General features: G+C 38.0%; 3 protein-coding genes and 1 pseudogene across 3 annotated transcripts; 1 reads left to right on the forward strand and 3 right to left on the reverse strand.

The window, feature by feature from the left end:
- Positions 1-1,435: 1,435 nt before the first annotated feature.
- On the reverse strand, positions 1,436-4,343 carry LOC116206607 (DNA repair protein XRCC4-like). Its single transcript, XM_031539378.1, has 5 exons — positions 4,103-4,343; positions 3,853-3,995; positions 3,000-3,128; positions 2,641-2,763; positions 1,436-1,988 (listed from the first exon to the last, which is right to left on the reverse strand). The coding sequence occupies exons 1-5, from the start codon at positions 4,251-4,253 to the stop codon at positions 1,752-1,754; spliced, it is 783 nt and encodes a 260-aa protein (XP_031395238.1). The 5' UTR covers positions 4,254-4,343; the 3' UTR covers positions 1,436-1,751.
- Positions 4,344-6,337: 1,994 nt separating this feature from the next.
- Positions 6,338-8,935, reverse strand: LOC116209345. Its single transcript, XM_031542955.1, has 3 exons — positions 8,767-8,935; positions 7,163-7,490; positions 6,338-7,057 (listed from the first exon to the last, which is right to left on the reverse strand). The coding sequence occupies exons 2-3, from the start codon at positions 7,475-7,477 to the stop codon at positions 6,455-6,457; spliced, it is 918 nt and encodes a 305-aa protein (XP_031398815.1). The 5' UTR covers positions 7,478-7,490; positions 8,767-8,935; the 3' UTR covers positions 6,338-6,454.
- A 3,702-nt stretch (positions 8,936-12,637) lies between these two features.
- On the forward strand, positions 12,638-15,429 carry LOC116209346 (cytochrome c oxidase-assembly factor COX23, mitochondrial). Its single transcript, XM_031542956.1, has 3 exons — positions 12,638-12,881; positions 14,557-14,633; positions 15,095-15,429. The coding sequence occupies exons 1-3, from the start codon at positions 12,785-12,787 to the stop codon at positions 15,140-15,142; spliced, it is 222 nt and encodes a 73-aa protein (XP_031398816.1). The 5' UTR covers positions 12,638-12,784; the 3' UTR covers positions 15,143-15,429.
- Positions 15,430-15,449: 20 nt separating this feature from the next.
- LOC116209344 lies at positions 15,450-17,435 on the reverse strand (annotated as a pseudogene).
- Positions 17,436-18,309: the final 874 nt, after the last annotated feature.

An 18,309-nucleotide genomic window follows, 5' to 3' on the forward strand; every position in this document is an offset into this window, starting at 1 on the left:
AAAGAGATGGTCGAAATGATTTCAAAATCGTCGCTGATCATGCCGGTTAGCAGTTAATTCAGTTGTAAAGCATAACACGTGCTCAAAGAAAAGACCTTTTAGATTTGAAGGAGGGGGGGGGGGGGGGGGGGAATCTTACTCATGTCGGAGGTATACGATTAACTTATTATGGATTTTCCTTAAAAGAAATGTTAATTCAAGCATCAGTTCGTCTAGCTAACAAGAAATACAAAAAAGAGAAAAAAAAATGTCATTGAATATCATTCCAAAAAATAAATTCTACCATAAGATAAATAAAAAATTGCATATTATTAAATACTAGAGACATTTACATTACTTGCAAAATAATGTATGGAAATCAATGTTTAACTATGAATTTAAGTAGTGCGCAGGTATGTAAAGAATTATAGGGTTTACATTGCCTTAAAAGGAACAACTAGTGCAAAACCAAGCATCAGAAATGGCGAACCAAAGTGTCAGGGAAACAACAATTTTGTTATTTTAGTACTCCATCTTTCCCTTGGACGGTGGCTGGCGTAAGGACCCCAGAAACTGGTGCTGGCCTTGCTCCAGAGCCCGGGCTATCCCTTTGGTCCTACCCGAAGCAGCCCCTGGGGGAACATGACTGATGGTATGGGTTGGTGGTTATCAAGCCACGCTATTAGGTCCACATGAAGTTGAGCACCACATGATCTGACGCGGGCATCTCCTTTCAAGTCCAATATTGTCCCACAATGTACATTTCTGAGTTCCTGTCTCTCGCAATGGAGCTGACTGCATGTGATTCCAATTCCAAGAATGTATTCACAACAATACATTCTATTTCGCTGAACCGTTTGAACTGATCAAGCAAGATGTTGGACCAGTCTCAGTTGAGCACTACAGAGGGAACGACCTTTTGCCAGAACAAGGTTGACATAGCTGGGGACAGCTAATTCGACTACCGAGTCTTTTTAACTTAGTAACGTCTCGGCCTTGCTCATCACGGAGGGTCTGGAGGTGAAGCAGCAGACCCAGTGCAGCAACACTCGATCCTTCATCCTTTCTAGTGATGAGTTTAGCAAGCTGCACAACAGGGACAAGTTGGCCTATACCTGGCGAAGGGATGAAAATGATCTCTCCCCTCTCCATCCTTCACAAGCTGTAGTGAAGATTGTCTTTCTGAAAAATGAAAAATGGAGAAGAATAGTCTAATACGTCTGAAGATCAAGTTTACATCTCTAGAGAAGGGAAGGCAACGAGAAGAAGAAGATGATGAAGACAAACCATCATGAAAACGATAGAGATCACTGCATGAAATTCTTAGAACTTGCCATCCATCCAAAAGTAAAGTTGACATGGGAAGTTAATGGAAGAATAGTGAGAAATGACCATAAAAGCTTCCCCAAAGCAGTTAGATGTATCAAAGTTAATGCAAATAAACATAAATCGCCACTAAACACAACTTTAGAAAATTTACCATAGTAGTCAAATTTTGCGATTTCAGGACAATCATATCATAAGTCCTTCCATAATCCAAAAATTTCATTTCTACTGCTAATGGGTGCCAGGCCATGTTGTATAATCAAGAACATTAGATATGTGCAATTACAAAAATGAGGAATCTACAAGAAAAGGCCATCAGCACAATGACAAAATGAGGAATCTACAAGAAAACGCCATCAGCAATGTGAAAGAACAAGTCTCTGTACATATAAGGGAGAGAGAGCTTGTTCCGCCTAAGCAAAAGCAGTCTTGGTCTATAGAACTATTCATTTCAATGCAATCCCCTTCCGACCACGAGATTTACCCTTCTGTACATCTTCTGATGTCCCAATGCCGCTCTTTACTGTCTCTACCTCACTATCACTTCCCTCATCAAAAGGGTCTGTCTTTTCCGTGGATTCCTCATCTTCTTCTAGTGATTTCCCACCATTACCACCTGCCTTGACAAGTTGCTCCCGGAGCTCCCTTAGTTTCCCTTTCTTCGAATTTAAGACACTAAGGAACTACATCCAAGAACAAGCCCAAAGTCAATTTTGTGACTGAGATGTAATTCTAAAGGTTACCTATTATATTCACGTGCAATTCATCAAGTGCTCCAATCATGTGCCAGCAAAAAGTTAAGACGGTCTTCGTCATGTGCCATAAGTTCAGTCGTGGATTATCAGTGAATTATATAACATAACCATAACCAGATTGGAGAAGAAAAACCCAATCAATTTGATTTGGCTCGGTTAACCCAACAAACAGAATTTTCAAGCCTTCCTCTCATCTTAGTTTCTTTTTCTTTCTTCCTTTTTTCCTTTCTCCTCAAGGAAGAGACTATATAATCAATCCATCATGTAGAAAACATGAGTTATAGCCATAAGCTAAACGTAATTCTTTAGACATTTTCTCTTGATCAAGTTGCAGAATTATGAAACTAATTGTCCTTTCACATTTAACTAACTTTCAGGCTGAATAATTACATAGTTATTAGAGTGAAAAACTGCAACAAGCACATAGTTTTAATAGTAAAAGATAAACATTACTCATGAGGCTCTAATTTATCTTTAAGAGTGCATAATTATCAGAAGCTATATTCATCAGAAGAACAAAAAGCACCTTTGCTTGGATATATTACTTATTCCCACGGTAAAAGAGGAAAGAAGAAAACACCTTTGCATAGATTGCAGACTCAAATTCTGTCTTCTCATTGCTGAAACTTTCACTCTGTGCCAGGCATTTCTCAGTTTCCACTTTTAACCTCTCAAACGATTTAGTTTTTCTGACAACTTCTTCCTGTTAATAGATAACAATCAAATAAGAACTCAAGAGTTTCATTGTAGAGTGAACCAGTTAAGGTAATCAATAGTTTTACTTTTTAGTCATTTTATCTTTGATCCCAGTGAGTCAAATGATACTTCAAACCAGAGGAGATAGTTTAGGTATACACTAACGACTTATTTCTTCTCCAAGCAGCCATATAAGAGATTATACTAATAATGTTTAACCAATTATAATCTTAGGAGGCTTACACTGAGCCTTATGTTTGCATCCATAAGAAAGTTCAAGATTCCTGAATTGGTCTGTTTAGGATTGGGTGAAGGTTGGCATTTCCATCGCCATTCCAGCTTTGTCCCTTCCTTCTCGAAGGTCCATGACAACTGTGAAACTCAATAGATCAGGCAGATAAAGGGCAAGGTCATCTAACAAAACAAGACCAAAGGTAAAACCTGAGTGTATCGGAATATCAATCTTAAAATACAACATATTTCTTTCATCTAGTACAGATACAAAGATTGGAAACAAAAAGTACTCCGGCAAGTTCTACGATCACACCACAGACAAGAATAAAAATGAATTAGCAAACAAGAGGATAAGCTCAGCTCTATGATTTACATCTTCCTTTGGTTTGCTTTCTCCGTTTCTTTTTTTTTTTTTTTCTTTTATGGTTTCAAGGATATCATCTTGCAGGGAATGATCAGTATGAAGATAGTATCAATTTGGGTCATACACCCAATTTCCTGCCCATCTTGACTAAATCAATTAAACCCTGTAAAATATGCAACCTGAAGCTCGGCCCTATTGGCACCCTTCAGCTCCCTCCATCCCCCTTCCTTCCCATTGCACGTTAATGTCTGAGAAAATTTACCCCAACCACGGAACGAGTTGCAGTCACTTGTGAATTCAATAAACTAAGAAATTTCACGAACTCTGGATCTCTTTCCCAAATTTATCCCAATTCTAAGTCAACTTTTCGACCCAAAATCATCTCACCAAAGCATCCATACAACCCAACATTTGATTAATCTCTGTAAGAAACATTCAAATATCCCAGAAAAATTAAATATAATTTTTAGGGGGATGACGCCGGAGGAAAGCACATACTCTTCGCTGCCCGTTTCCGGCGTCGGTGAACTTGTAAACAGAACCAGGCTGCTGAAACCCTAAGTACCGCTCAGCCAATTCAATGTACTCTGCCACTGGCTGGTCCCACTGAGCCGCTCGTTCCCTCACATCTTCCTCCGATACTGTAAAACCCAGAATGTGAAACCGCGAAGGGTTGAAACTTGGCGATGAAAAATTTCAGGATTCATAAGGGGAGTCAATCGAACAGGCGAGTAGGATGAAATATGACCTTTGCAGACCCAAGAGTCGAGGCCGTTCGTGATGGAGAGGTCGAAGTGGGTGTCGTACCATGTGGCCTTGATGAAAATCAGCTCGATCTCGTCAAGCTCCGTAGGATTTGGGAGCTCAAGCTTCAAGCACGAATGCCTCGGCGACTCCATTACTTTACTGTTGGCTTACTTCAGTGAGAATGTGCTCTGAAAGAGAGAGAGAGGGATTCCTTTTCTTCTTTCCTTCTCTTCCCGCCTCGCTTTCTGTCCGATTTCCATTTCAATCAGAAAGATTATGATTACGTTTGGTTTCATAGTAAGATTTTAAAATCAAATTTTAATTTTAATTTTGAATGGAATAAATGGGGCTCACCCTTTGACTTTGTATGAATTATGTTGTTTTGTTGTGAAAAAAAGTGGTATAAATGAGACTCATTCTTTAACTTTGTATGAGTTATTTTGTTTTGTAGTGGATAGAGTTAAGTTAGAATTATGATTTTAAAATAAAATTTCGAAACCAAACTCCGTTTGTTTTCAGAGTCGTGGTTTAAAATTTTAACTTTAACTTTAATTCAAAACACTACATAACAAAACACACATTTCAAAAGTCAAACTGGTGGGCCCCATATATTATTAAACATACAATTCCATTATAATTAATTATTTATACCTTCCATTCATTCCAATATTACCGGTTTCCTCTTGTTTTCGCATTCCATATTGCATTTGCAATACGATTACGTAATGCATCCATTTCCCTACTTCTCATGTCTACATCAATCCGATCCCCAGTTAGATGAGGAGGATTTCGAAATTCATCGTAATATTCCCATGCATTTCCATACTCTTCGAATAATCTATCGTGATAATTATTTAGCCGAATGAAATTGTGCAACACGAAGCATGCAAGAGTAATTTGTCCTTGGCGAAGCGGGCCGTAATTTGACATTGTCCGCAGTATTGCAAATCTGTTCTTCAGCACCCCAAAACACCGTTCGATAACATTACGAACGGATGCGTGACGCTGATTGAATAATTCTTTCTCCGTCATTGGTGGCGTGTCGTCATTATAATCACTGCGGTGATACCTTTGGCCTTTGTAAGGAGCCAAATACCCGGGAATATTAGGGAATCCCGCATCGACTACATAATATTGTTCTGCAAGCACATATGTAGATCTAAAATATAACAGAAGTAGAATGTATTTATGAAAATACATAACACGATTGACAAGGGAACATACGATATGAGCATGAAGAACTTACCGCCATATGGTGCAGGAAATAATTCCAATGTAGCGGCATCAGACAGAATTCGAGAGTCATGAGCAGAACCCTCCCATCTAGTGACGACATAAGTGAACATCATGTCATGCGAACAAGCGGCGAGTACATTTTGCGTAATCTCGTTATTCCGTTCGCGATACGCGCCTCTCACCGATGATGGCACACAAGCAGACACATGGGTCCCATCGATTGCTCCAATGCAATTCTACAATAATAATGAAAAGAATACGAATTACATTATAAAGCACAAAAATTAGTGGTATTTCAATTTATCACATGTACGACACATACCTGAAAGAATGGGTACCATTTTCGGCAACTCTGAATTTCCGGCTGCACAGCAACGTTCCTCCGTCTTATATACGTTGGTGACAACGAATGAATTCCATGAGCTATTACCTTGATGACTCGTGACACCGTCTCCTTAGAATGTTGAAATCGTTCGGCAACCACGGCCAACCGAGTACTATGTGCAACTACCATTAAGAACATGCCGACCATCTCCTCGACGGTCATACCATTCCTGCTATTTCTGATTCAACAGTTTGCTCTTAGCGTATCGCACAGGTTATGAAATACGTGAGGGTTCATCTTGAAATTCTCGTAACACCTTGTGTCATTGCCAAGAACTTCCTCTATGTAATATCTGCCTTGTAGACGTGAGGTTCGACAAGGAATGTTGTGCGGGACATCTTCTTTGGCCGCCGCAATCTCCAGCGCCAAATAAATCCCCATAAGTTGGGCATCTCTTGATTGGTTATCATTTCGTCGTGAATTCCCGTGTCTTGACATTGTGTGTTCCCTTTAGCTTAGCGAACTATATCGACAAAAAAAATGGTAGATTACCAAAAGCATAGAATTGAAATGATATGGTCAAAGGAATCAAGATTAAAATGTAAAACAAATGCAAGTGCATATCACAAACATCGTAATTGCATGTCACAAGAGTCACATAAAACAAACACATAGTTCAAGCAAAGTAATAGCACACACAACAAATATAAAACAAAGGTTTGGTAGATGACATAACAAATAAACTCTTAGTTATAAACATATATATCGCATTAGACGATGGACCGTGGCCGTTCAAGGGTCAAGCAGGCTACAAACCCATGGCAACCTTGTATCATCGAGAAGGCACATGAACATACGCCGTGTGTGCTCCTCCCTTGAAAGTCGATCACTAGCAACGAGATACTCTTTTATGGACATGGATGGACGCATTTTATTGAGCACATCCATCGCTTCCTCAATGCTGCCCTTTGCTGGTTTGTCGGGGCTCGTCACAGATTTGCTTTTCTTCGTTTCAGGAGGGGTACAATGTATGTCCTTGTCCCTATTGCTGAGATTGCACTTCAACATGTCAAGGCACTCCTGCAACCGCGACCCGGTGGTCGAACTCCTTTTGCGCACACGACGACGGGACCCAGTAACTACTGGTTCGGTAACCTCATGAACGGGGTCATCACTATCGCCGGATCCCTCTTCAAGATTGATCGGTTCTTTCCCACGGCTTGATGCGGCTTGTAGGAACTCCTCTTCCATGCGTGCATATGTTTCTGGGCTCTTTGGTGGGTCGGTGGATGAAATTCGTAATGCACCTGTTACTGTCTTAGACCTGAACAACTCTTTTAATGATGTGTAATGCTTGCAACCTCTGTTCTGAAAAGTCTTGAAGCCGCTGTTCTTCTGCATTTTCAAAAAAAATGCAACAAATATAAAACAAAGAACTACTTTATCTGGAAAATTACAAACTGAAAAATGTGTTAGAAGTAAAGGTTAGTGTTACTATACCTTAATAAACTTATCCCAGACATCAGCATTTGCCTTTACGGTATTGGTTGTCTCATCCCAGCCGACTCCAGTGTGCGCAATCAGCTCGGTGAACTGCGTGTATTGGATCCTCAGTCTGCGTAGTTTCTGCCGCAACTTGTTGGCGTCGAGACTGGTGCCTGGAAATTGCTCTTCCAGCTCCTTATTCATTTGTTCCCAGTCCCTGGCTTTCCAATATGTTGTATGCGTCCTTGTAAACTTCTCCAGCAAGATGGTAATGAAAGCGTTCTCCAGTGCTTCAGTCCACTCAACTACGCCTTCACCCTTGGGGGCCATGTCTTTGAAAGAACTATAACAACAACTTATACTGCGGTGATACAATAAAATATGACAAACAACAATGTTTGTGTGCACTTGTTCAATATTCAGCACAAAAACAGACATAATAATATGCAGGCAAGGCAACATCTTCAGTTCAAACCGCAGAGAATATGTCCAAATTCGACGTACAGAACTACAGAAGTGGATTTAGGTGCTAAGATAAACATTCTTGGATCATAAGAGAGCAGTTATTTATCACATGATTGCGAAAAGAATCAAATACAGAATCGGTTATGAACATTCATACTCGATTATTTCAGTCAACCCACCGACCAGAGGAAGAAACCTTTCTCTTTTCCCAGAAAAATTGACAGAAATAGCTGCAGCATTCGTGGCAAGATAGGAAACTCTGTTAATTCCCAAGCTGCTATGAGTGTTTTTCCTTTTACTACTTTTCTGTTTTTTTTCCTTCCTTTCAGTTCTTACTTCTTAATAACCATATGTTATTTTATCTAACAGGGGACTAAACCGCACAATATCTTTTGCCCAACAAGCCAGGGGATGCTAGACACAGTAAACCTCCTCGTATCTAAATTACCACCATAATTACCAAGAGCAATCATGCAAACAGACATAAACAGAAGGCCATGAGCATCACGCATTTTATGTAGTATCCACTTTAAACTTGATCTGTATTAGCCACACCACAGTCATATACAAAGCTGAGACAAGACGCTGCAAAGAGCAAGAAGAAGGACAAAGAGAGGGAAAAGGAGGCTTCAGGCCAGATCAGACGTCTGTGCAGCCCCGAGCTGGAAGGAGGCTTCAGGTGTGTTTTTGCTCATACTGCTCGGGGCCTTCTATGTGGTAAGTCGACTTTCTTCTCTATAATTACAGTGAGTTAAGAGCATACTTTCTTAGTTTGAGTAACAACTAAAAGTTTAATGAATCTTCGGCAAGAGCTCAGACAATTGTAATGCTATTTCGAGCACATCCTTCACAGACATTTCATCGAGCATCTGTGCTGCATGTGCCTAGGGCAACCAAACAAATGCAACGAGCATGCGTTCAGACAAACAGAACGCAGCAAAACAGATCACTAGTCCAATTGTAAGTAGCGTGAATCGACAAATTGGCCAACAGCAACAACAAGTCCACCTCACAGAAATCAATCAAACCGAAATCGACCAAAAAGGGATCAGCAAGTTTGACCAACAGCATGGCTCGGTAACAACTATCCTCAACCCGAGAATAAAATTGGGCAAAATCACTGAATGGAACTTCAAATTGGAGGAAGAAATTACCTGTCGGTTCGATATGGAATTGGCGTCCGTCGAAGATGCCTCTTATACCGTAACACCCACTGGTAGGGGCCCGACAAAATTCGACGCCTGTCCACTGATCCCGACAAAATTCGACCGACTTCTGCAGGGGGGATCACTGTCCGTTCAACTAGGGGTAGAGGATATGGCCTTTTCGCCTCTCACCGACAGATTCGCTTTGTAAAGTTTCACGGCTGTAGATCGCAGAAGGAAGAAATTTGGGGAGGCTGTGAGGTGTCTATTATGCAAACGTTGGGTAGGGGCCAACCTTTGTTCTTTCAGTCAAACAACGAACAGGGCCTTTGCACGGCCTGGGGTGTGGTGGGGGAAGGGTAGATACAGGATGGTGGACCCCACAAACGGTCAAATAATATTTTTGTCTTCTTCTACAATCACAATCACAATCACAAATTCGTGACTTTAACTCCGAAAACAAACGCATTGTGCGTTTCTGACTTTTGAGTCAAAGCCCTCCCGCTAATAATTATCCACTAATTCTTGACAGCTCAATTACTTCAATCATTTACAGTCAAATTTCCATATCGTTTCTTTTGTTTTTTTCTTTTTTCTTTTATTTGTTTTTGCATGTAATGAGCCAGCTTTGTTAAGATTAATTTCATGGGAAAAATTACATTGCATTTTGTAACAAAATTAAATTAAATTTAATTTGATTTGAAAAGATGAAAACAAAAGCAGTTGGGAAAAGTACGTAAGAGAATTTGAAGAAGAAAATAAAAAAGTAATAATTATGTTGTTAAATTAAGAAAAAAATGTTGAAACTAAGGATAAAGTGTTGAATATAGAGTTAAGGCTATTTCGTATTAAAAAATTAATTGTAATATAGAATTAAAAAAGTATGAGAGAAAATTTAAAAAAAAAGATAGAAAAATTAATGATTATGTCGTTAAATTGAAATTCTCATGCTCAAGGTTTAGGAAGTGTCATTGAATTACTATACTGTTATAGAAATTTAGTATGAGGGGAATTTTACTCAACAGGCAACAAGTGTGACTTGATTGTGAGATCCTATAATTACTGAACACTATTCCTAAATGTCCATAGTCAAAGTATTATAGTTAATTAGGACGACGATAATGCGGTTATACTTGTGTGGGTGTTGATTGATAACCAAGTCTCATAGGTTATGGATGTGGAGACATCGAGTCACACCGCAAGTATACATTAGGAGTAATGTATACTGGACTTACCCACCATGAGACTGCTACATGGGTCATTACGTGATTGTCATTAGCATATCTCATAATGACTATAGTGCAGTGGTCCTTTGACTTGAGGTCATCATAGTTTCCTACATGTAATGTTGTATGCTTTGATGTTGTCATACGCCACCGTAACAGACTGGTTATAAAGACAGCTATTGGGTATACCACAAAGTATGGAGAAGAATGTGAGTGACCAAGATAGGATTTGTCCCTCCTACGTAATGGGAGTGATATCTCACGGCCGCTTGGTGAGCAGAGTCTATAAGTGTATGCATACCCAAATGAGTCGATATAGGGATATCGAGCTCATTTGTTCTGATAGATTTACCCAGTAAACCAAGAAAGAGAGATTGAGCCATATAAGGATGACAACGACCGTGCCTTAGGCTCAATAGAGATATAGATGACAAATGAAATATACTGCACGATAATATAGGTCACAAGGTTCGTCGAGAAATTGACTTATCCATTACTTGAGTAGCAGTGATGCATTGCTAGATGCCGCTCACTGTTTTTAATATTGAAATAGAGATTTCGATATTACTGTCAACATAATCGGGAACCTACAGGGTCACACACTACGATCAAATCGACGGGATGAAACACTAAAACTGTCTAATAGAGATTAGACGAGTTATGGTGTGATTAGTTAATCGAATATTTAATAAGATTAAATTTATCGATTAATTAGACCCGATTTACTAGATTAATTGGACACGATTTGTACACGTAACGGAGACACACTGGGCCCGAAATTGGGAGCCACGTGTGGTGTTCATGGAAGGAATGATGCATGGCTTCCATGCATACTTACACATTGCATGCCACATGGCATGTGGGGAGCTAATTTAAGGCAATCCCACATCGATCATGGACAAACCTAAGTTGTTCCCAAGTGCTTATAAAAGCACTAAAGGGTTGGCTTGTGGTATGTATGACTATGAGTATGCATGTAAGGGTGTGCATGCATATATATATACTTATATGATGTGTGTATGTATATAAGTGTGTGAAGAATTGGATTACGAATTCAATTTAGTTTGGTCCATTAGTCTAATAAATTATGAGGATCGCACTGGTGTTTTTTTCGAGAGTTGGCCGCTAGCACCGCCGATTTCGAAATCCTGTCGAGGAAATTAGTGTGAATACTGGTAGAGGCGTCACGCTTGGGACGCTCGGTCGACGGTCTAAAAGATTTCATGTACACTTTATCTACTCCTACTCCTATTATTGTAGTAGGTCTTGGAATTTAGTTTCACGTTATGAAATTTTGAATTTCTCTTTCTTTTATGCTTTCCGTAGGCCCTGTGAAATTAGCAATTATCAATTCAATTTATAAGAAAATAATAATAAAATCCCATAGTATGAAATTCTTAACTTTAATTAATGAAAGAAAGATTAATAATCATAGAGGTTACAAAAATTTAACATTAAGTATTTACTATTTTCTTTTCTTCAATCGTATTTCATATATTAAATTATGTAAATTTGAATAACTATAGATAAAATGACTAATAACTTCGATGAGAGGTAATTCAATTTAACTTTTATAAGGCTAAAAATGATTATTAAAATTAATTGAGTAAAGTTTAATAATTCTTAATTTCTTTACAATTATGTATATTTATTTAATAATATAATAGAATTGCTTAAAGAATATCAATAAGTGATTAGAATTCCTCTTTAATGTTTCATTTATATATATTTTCTTTAATTACAATAATAAGTAATATTATGAAATCTCTATGTAACAAAATAATTTATTAATACATTTACTATTTTACCCCTATTTAACAGGGACATTTACTATTCCGCCCCCATTAATTTTATAAGGTGGGATACAACTTTTAAAATTGTGTATTTTAACTTAATAATAAAATAGTAATCGCTTATAAAATAGTAATAAGTAATTAGAATTCTTCTTTAATATTTTTTTTGGATATATTTTCTTTAATTACAATAGTAAGTAATATTATTCAACTTCTATATAACATAGTAATTATTTATTAAGACATGTATTAAGCTACCTCTATTTAATAGTAACATTACTATTATACCCCTATTTAATATGGTGTAATACTTATTATATATAGATATATGGATTGACTCCTATAGCAATAAATGCTTTCTCTAAATAGAACAAAATTATTACAATAATTTACTTAAACTCATAAATAATAAATATAAATAAAACTTTAAAATAATAATCTCCTTAACAAAGTTTAAAAAATGGACGAAACAAACATTGTTCCTAATTATAAAACTTAATATATGGGACAAATTTATATAAACAATAAATTTAAAAATATGACACATATTAATTGTAATAATTAGCTTTAAATTGTTATTATTATAATAAATATAACTTATTCTAACTTATAATAAAAAAATGAAGATGTTATGTGAAAATTAAAATTTATAATTAATTATTATTATTATTTTTAAAAAAATGAGTGTTTCAAAATGTAAATAAATACAATAGTAAATGATATAGAGATATATCAAAAGGAATCCATGCATAAAACAATTAGTATCTCTGCTAAAATCATTGTAATTCGTAAATTAATATCATCATCCAAAATCCATATTTATAGTTAATAAGTTCTTGAATTATTGGACATTATCTACTGCTTCAGGAAAGACAATTTGGAAAGACCGAGCCTTCTCCCTGACAACCTCTCTCGCCCCAGTCAGCGACTCCGGCGATTTCCGGCGACGTGACATAGACAGGCGGAAAACCACAAGAGAGAGAAAACCGGAAGCTCTCAAACACTGCAATGGCGGCGACTTCTGGGGCTTCAACACCGCCATACCCAAGTGCCGCGAGGATCGCGGATTCTCCCTGTTACCCTCAGTATACAGCTTCTCTCAAGTGTACGCCTCCTCCTCTCCTTAATCAAAGTTATTTTCTAATTGACTGAGTGGCCTTTTGTGTAATACAATTTGCATGCTAAAACTGGCCGATTGAGGATCGAGCATATGCCTGGCTTATCAACCTTCGACAGTCGGTCACTTATTCCCTTGATGAGCATGCCTCGTATGCTTTATGGTCTGCGTTGTTGCCGAATTGCCCGCTGCTTTTGCCCGTGTTTCCTCTATCTATGCGAGGACTTTGTGATTTATGCTATCCCATCAAGGAAGATTAGAAGTTCTGAAATTGATTAATCGCTAACTTGTGTAAGTTAGAGAGCACCAGCAATCATTTTAATCAAGTTGCTTATAACGAAGATGATGATGGTGATTGTTCCCGGCAACTGAAAATAGGATAATTAGCTCTTCTTTGTAAGCCAGAGTAGTGTTGCCAGATCGTGATCACGTCTTGCGTACTAAACTTTCAAAATGTGGCACAGAATGCTCATCTGCTTCTATGACGGCTCGACTCGTTGGAAATGTCTATTTTCAGACCATAGTTCAAATAATTTGTCCGTAATCTTGTCTATTTGATCTAAGGTGTAGACTGAGCAATCTGTGGAAGTTTGTGGCGTGCAGTTGAGTAGGTCAGTTGCTCTTTGCCCGTTACATGTGATGCCCACCATTTACTGACCAAATGTGTCAAACTTGTTATCGTAGTGTGTTGCTCATGCTATTTTTATGGGGAGAAATGGATTCCATTTCGGTTTTTGTCTGCTCGAGACTAAACAATGTTATCGAAGCGTCTTGCTGATACCACTGTTATGGGGAAAAATGGATTTTTCTGCAAGTCAATCACTTATATATCTTTGACCCAGATCTACTGCATTTATATATTTAATCTATTTTGGAGAAGAGGGTTGAGTATTTTCTCGTGCTTTTGAGGCAGTATGCTAGAAGAAAGCCTTAGCATAGGCATTCCTCTAAAAGAACTTGCAGTTGGAAGTATTAGTTGTTTTGTCAAAATTGTGCCTGTTTAATACAGTGAATGGAAAGAAAATGGCATGTAATTTTATTATAATGTTTACTTTCCATTCCATTCAATTTTCTTTACGTCGGCATTCTATACAATTTTTCATGACCTGCAGAATAGATTTATTCAATGACATCTCGCATGGATGAGTATCAACATTTGGCCTTCATGGTTAATTTAATTTCAGCTAGCTTATAAGAAACCTCCTTAATAAAAGACAAGTTTACTACTTGAAAAACTGGTGGATACCGACACATTAGGTTGATGACTTCTTGAATTGTGATATGGTTTCATTATTAGCAAAAGGCAAGCGACAAGGAGTAGGCGGTTAAAGATACCTATGACCTGCCTTTATGGAGGATTAGTATGGTCAGGCAATGGATTTCTATATTTATTTTGTATTTTGTATGGCAGTTCTATTTATTCCATTCGTACCTAACATGACCGTATCATGTTGTCTACCATTTATGCTTTATATGATTGGTTAATAGGCTACAATGACATTTAAGTCCACTTGAATGCATTTTCTTGTCTTATAATTTTCAAAAAAATAATTGGGTTCCCATTGGGGTTTCATCTATTCTTGTTGTTTGCCCACTGCATTGGTTTTCTTCCAAGATTTTCACACGGTGCGTGCATGAATCTCAATTTCTTACAATTGTGCAGGTCTTGAAGAGTTCCGATCTGACAAGAGCAAGTGCCAGGAACATTTTGATGTCTATAAGGAATGCAAGAAAAAGGAGGTAATGTGATCTTCAATATCTTGACCTATTTTCTACTTTATAGTTACATATTGTTGTCTTTACCTTGCAATCAGAATGATGCAGACGACTTGCTCTTGTTGAATCCACAAAGGAAAACTGTTGTAAACCTTGATAACTCCGAAAGCTATTTGTCCTTTCGTATGGTTACATTATTCTGTAACCGTACCCTTATTAATTCTTGTCATGTTATATACAGAGTAACAACTTATACAGAGTAGTAAAGTAGGGTAGCATTCTCTATATAAGCCAAGCAGCCTATACATGTATAGATGAAACGTAAAATCGAGATTGTGTTACCCTTGTCCGTATGAGTAAATTCTTTCAAACTTGACCTAGAACATATGCAATTCTGTCGTGATTTGTTATTATTGTTATTTATATTGCAACTTCACTGTATTCTGAACTCTTTGTCCCCTGACCTCCTATCTTTGCTATTACAGAGGGAAGCACGGCTGGAGCGTAACAGAAATCGATCCTTCTTCTCATGAATTTCGCTTCTGTCATATACTTGAAGCTGGTTTACTGAATTTTAGATGTTGAGGTTTATTCCATTTATATTCTAAATGAAGCAGAGTAAAGATTCAGATGACGTCCTATGATGGCATGTATTCTCAAACAGAGGGTTTTCTCTAAATAAGTGTTCGGGTCATTGGAGCTCCTCATTTTCTTTTTCTAGTTCTCCGTGTGGTGATATTGTAAGCATTCCTTTGTTTGTAGCATACATGCTGGAATCACTCTGTTATTACCTCTATAGGTTTAGATGTTTTCCAGATGACCTAAATACGGTGCAATGCATATGAATTAGACCTGAAATTCTACCTCTCGGCACGAATTCTACGCGCTCCAATGAGGAGTTGAATCTTCTGCGTTAACAAAGCTGATGCATTTCAGATAGGGCAAATAAGGTATGTTTCAATGCAGCGTTATCATGTTTTGATAAGGATTGGTCAGACAAAAATATTTGAGGCCGAAACTTTAAGGAGATAGTCTTCACGTTTGGCAAGAGGCAACAGAAACCATCCAAGCTAAATGAAATAGCTGCATAGCTCTCTCTAACTTTTTAGAGCCATTTCTTGTTCGGAATTCACAGTCTACTCATTCTTAGAGTGACCCCGTTCCCATATTTGATTACCAAACTAAATGCGGGAGAGGGCTTGTACCTTCTCCAGAGCGAGAAGCGGAGCCTCGACAGAATGAGAGACAGGATCACCTTCAGCTCGACCATTGCAAAGTGCTGCCCTACACAGGGCCGTTGTCCTAGGCCAGAAGGGATGTAATCCTGGACAAACTTGCAGGCGCTGGAGATCCCTTCGCAGAATCTCCGAAGGGACTGGGATTTGGAACCCTAATCCCTTCGGGATACAGAGTTTCCTGAACTCGATGTCCTCGAGGGCCTCTCTCGCGACAAATGTTACAGGTGGGTACAGACGCAACGTCTCCTGGATCACCATCGTCAACTGCCATAGTTGATATTAAAGGAAATCAGATTGTACGGTTGTTGTCAGTATACTCTTTAGTAAGTGACAACAATAGACAAGGACTAACTATTTTGAGGCCTCGGAGTTTGTTGGAGTCGATAACTCCATCATCCCTGAGAACTTCGATAACTTCAGTGCGAGCACGGTCTTAGCAGTCAGGATATGCAGCTAACAGAATCAAGCTCCATGACGCCGTGACTGCAGCAGTCTCATGAAGATTCTTGCAATTATCCACGATGAACTTGTCACAGTAGATACTCGAGGGCAAGCCCTCTTGTTCACTGCAACTCTTGGCGCCCTCGAGTATCATTTGGAGCAGGTCCTCGTACAAATTAGCCTCAGCCCATCGTTTCACAACCCCTAGTATCTTTGAGCGGATCTCTTTTTCGAGCTTCCAGATCTCTCTGTTGTGGTTTGTGGGCAAGTGTCTTACCAGTTTCATTCATGAGAACAAGAACATTAGTAGCTGCAGAACTGATTCTACAACAAGAAACCTATTCCTTGAACATGTTTCAAGAACAAGTTTTCGGGATACATGTATTACCTCAGACCTGGGACCCAATGCTTCCCTTGGACATGACCTTCTGAAGTTGCCTGAGCTTCAATAAAATCTCCTCTCCTTGGGAGTAACTGCTTCCAAAGCAAGCACGTGAGATTATATCCGCCGACAAACTCCTCAAATCTGCGTCAATATTGATCTCTGCAATTCCTCCATCAGCTGCTTCGACTTTGCTTTCCTAGGACCTCAGCAGCGAACATGTCGAGTCCACCATTATGCTTAGCATGCCCTAAGTTGAACAAAATGCGAGTACTGTGTTCAAGCTGGATCACCAGATGGTTGGGTACTCTTGAACTTGTAGATAAAGGTCCTTCCTAAGCATCGGAAAAATTACGTACCTTGACCTTGTCGAGGTATAACTCGGGAGAAATGATCTTCCTCTGGTGCACCCAAACCTGGCCACTTGACGAAATGATGCCCTCGCCGAGCAGGGGTCCTCTGTCTTCGGTTAGATAGGAGGGCTTCCCGAGGCTCAATGACATGTACAAGCTCAGTTCCTTCACCATCGATGCCTCCGTCACACTCAACAGATGGATATTCCCCATCGAATACATGAATATCGGTCCTATGAAAAGAGAAGATGAGACATTTCTTACTAGTACACACTATACACATCCATTTGTTCTGTTAAATAGGTTTAAATCCTTCGGACTTAAAAGATGCAAGTACGTGTCATTTTATACTAGATTAAAACTCTTGTAATTTGAGAGCAACATATTGTTGCCCAAGTTTTTAAGTCATTAGGCCCTGGAATACATCGCGATTCATGATAATGGAGGATGTGTTTCCGAGAAAGGACAAGAATATTGGACGATGTGATAATTCTGGTACATTTCCTTACTAGTATGCAACATCCACGCGTTGTCACAGGTCAGAAAACTTTTCCATCAAATTTTTGGTTTATCATAATAGTTTGTGTAATAAATAATAGAGAATATAATAGAAATTATTAATAAATTTATTTATATGTAAAAATTATGATCCAAAATTTTTAAGAGTGTACTACTTAATATTTCATATAGTATAAAATCCAAAATTTCTCTTACTAATCTTAATTTGAATTTTTAATAATTCTAATTAGAAAATCATGATTATAAAATAATAGGTTTTAAGTGGCTCGTTAATTGTAAGTGGATGAATTTTACTTGCATTAGGAGTCTGATATTCATTAAAAGCATTTTCTCATTATAGCAGCAAGAATTATTGTTGCATTTCACTAGAAAAATAAGGACATTTTTAATGTCATAAATAAAAGGGTAAATTACAAAAAAAAAAAACCTAAATTTTGTAAAACGTTTAAGTTTTGTCTTAAATTTTACTTTATAACAAAAAAAATTACATGTTTTGATAATCGTCTCAGATTTGGTATCCATTACAATTCAGTTAAAATTTTTGTCTATTTGCCTACGTGGACTTTATTGGACCCACCAAATTTGCACATCATATCATCTTCTCTTTTCTTTACAAAAATAATCTAAATTTTCATAAAAATCTCAGTTTTGTTCTAGATTTTGAATCATTTGATTCACCGGCTCCAAGAGAGAACATTAGGAATGCTGGGTCTTCTTCTGTGAATAGTTACCCGGGGGTTTACTGGGTCATCTTCTGTAATAGTTTC

Source organism: Punica granatum, chromosome 5, assembly GCF_007655135.1.
Source record: "Punica granatum isolate Tunisia-2019 chromosome 5, ASM765513v2, whole genome shotgun sequence".
Classification (NCBI taxonomy): Eukaryota; Viridiplantae; Streptophyta; class Magnoliopsida; order Myrtales; family Lythraceae; genus Punica; species Punica granatum.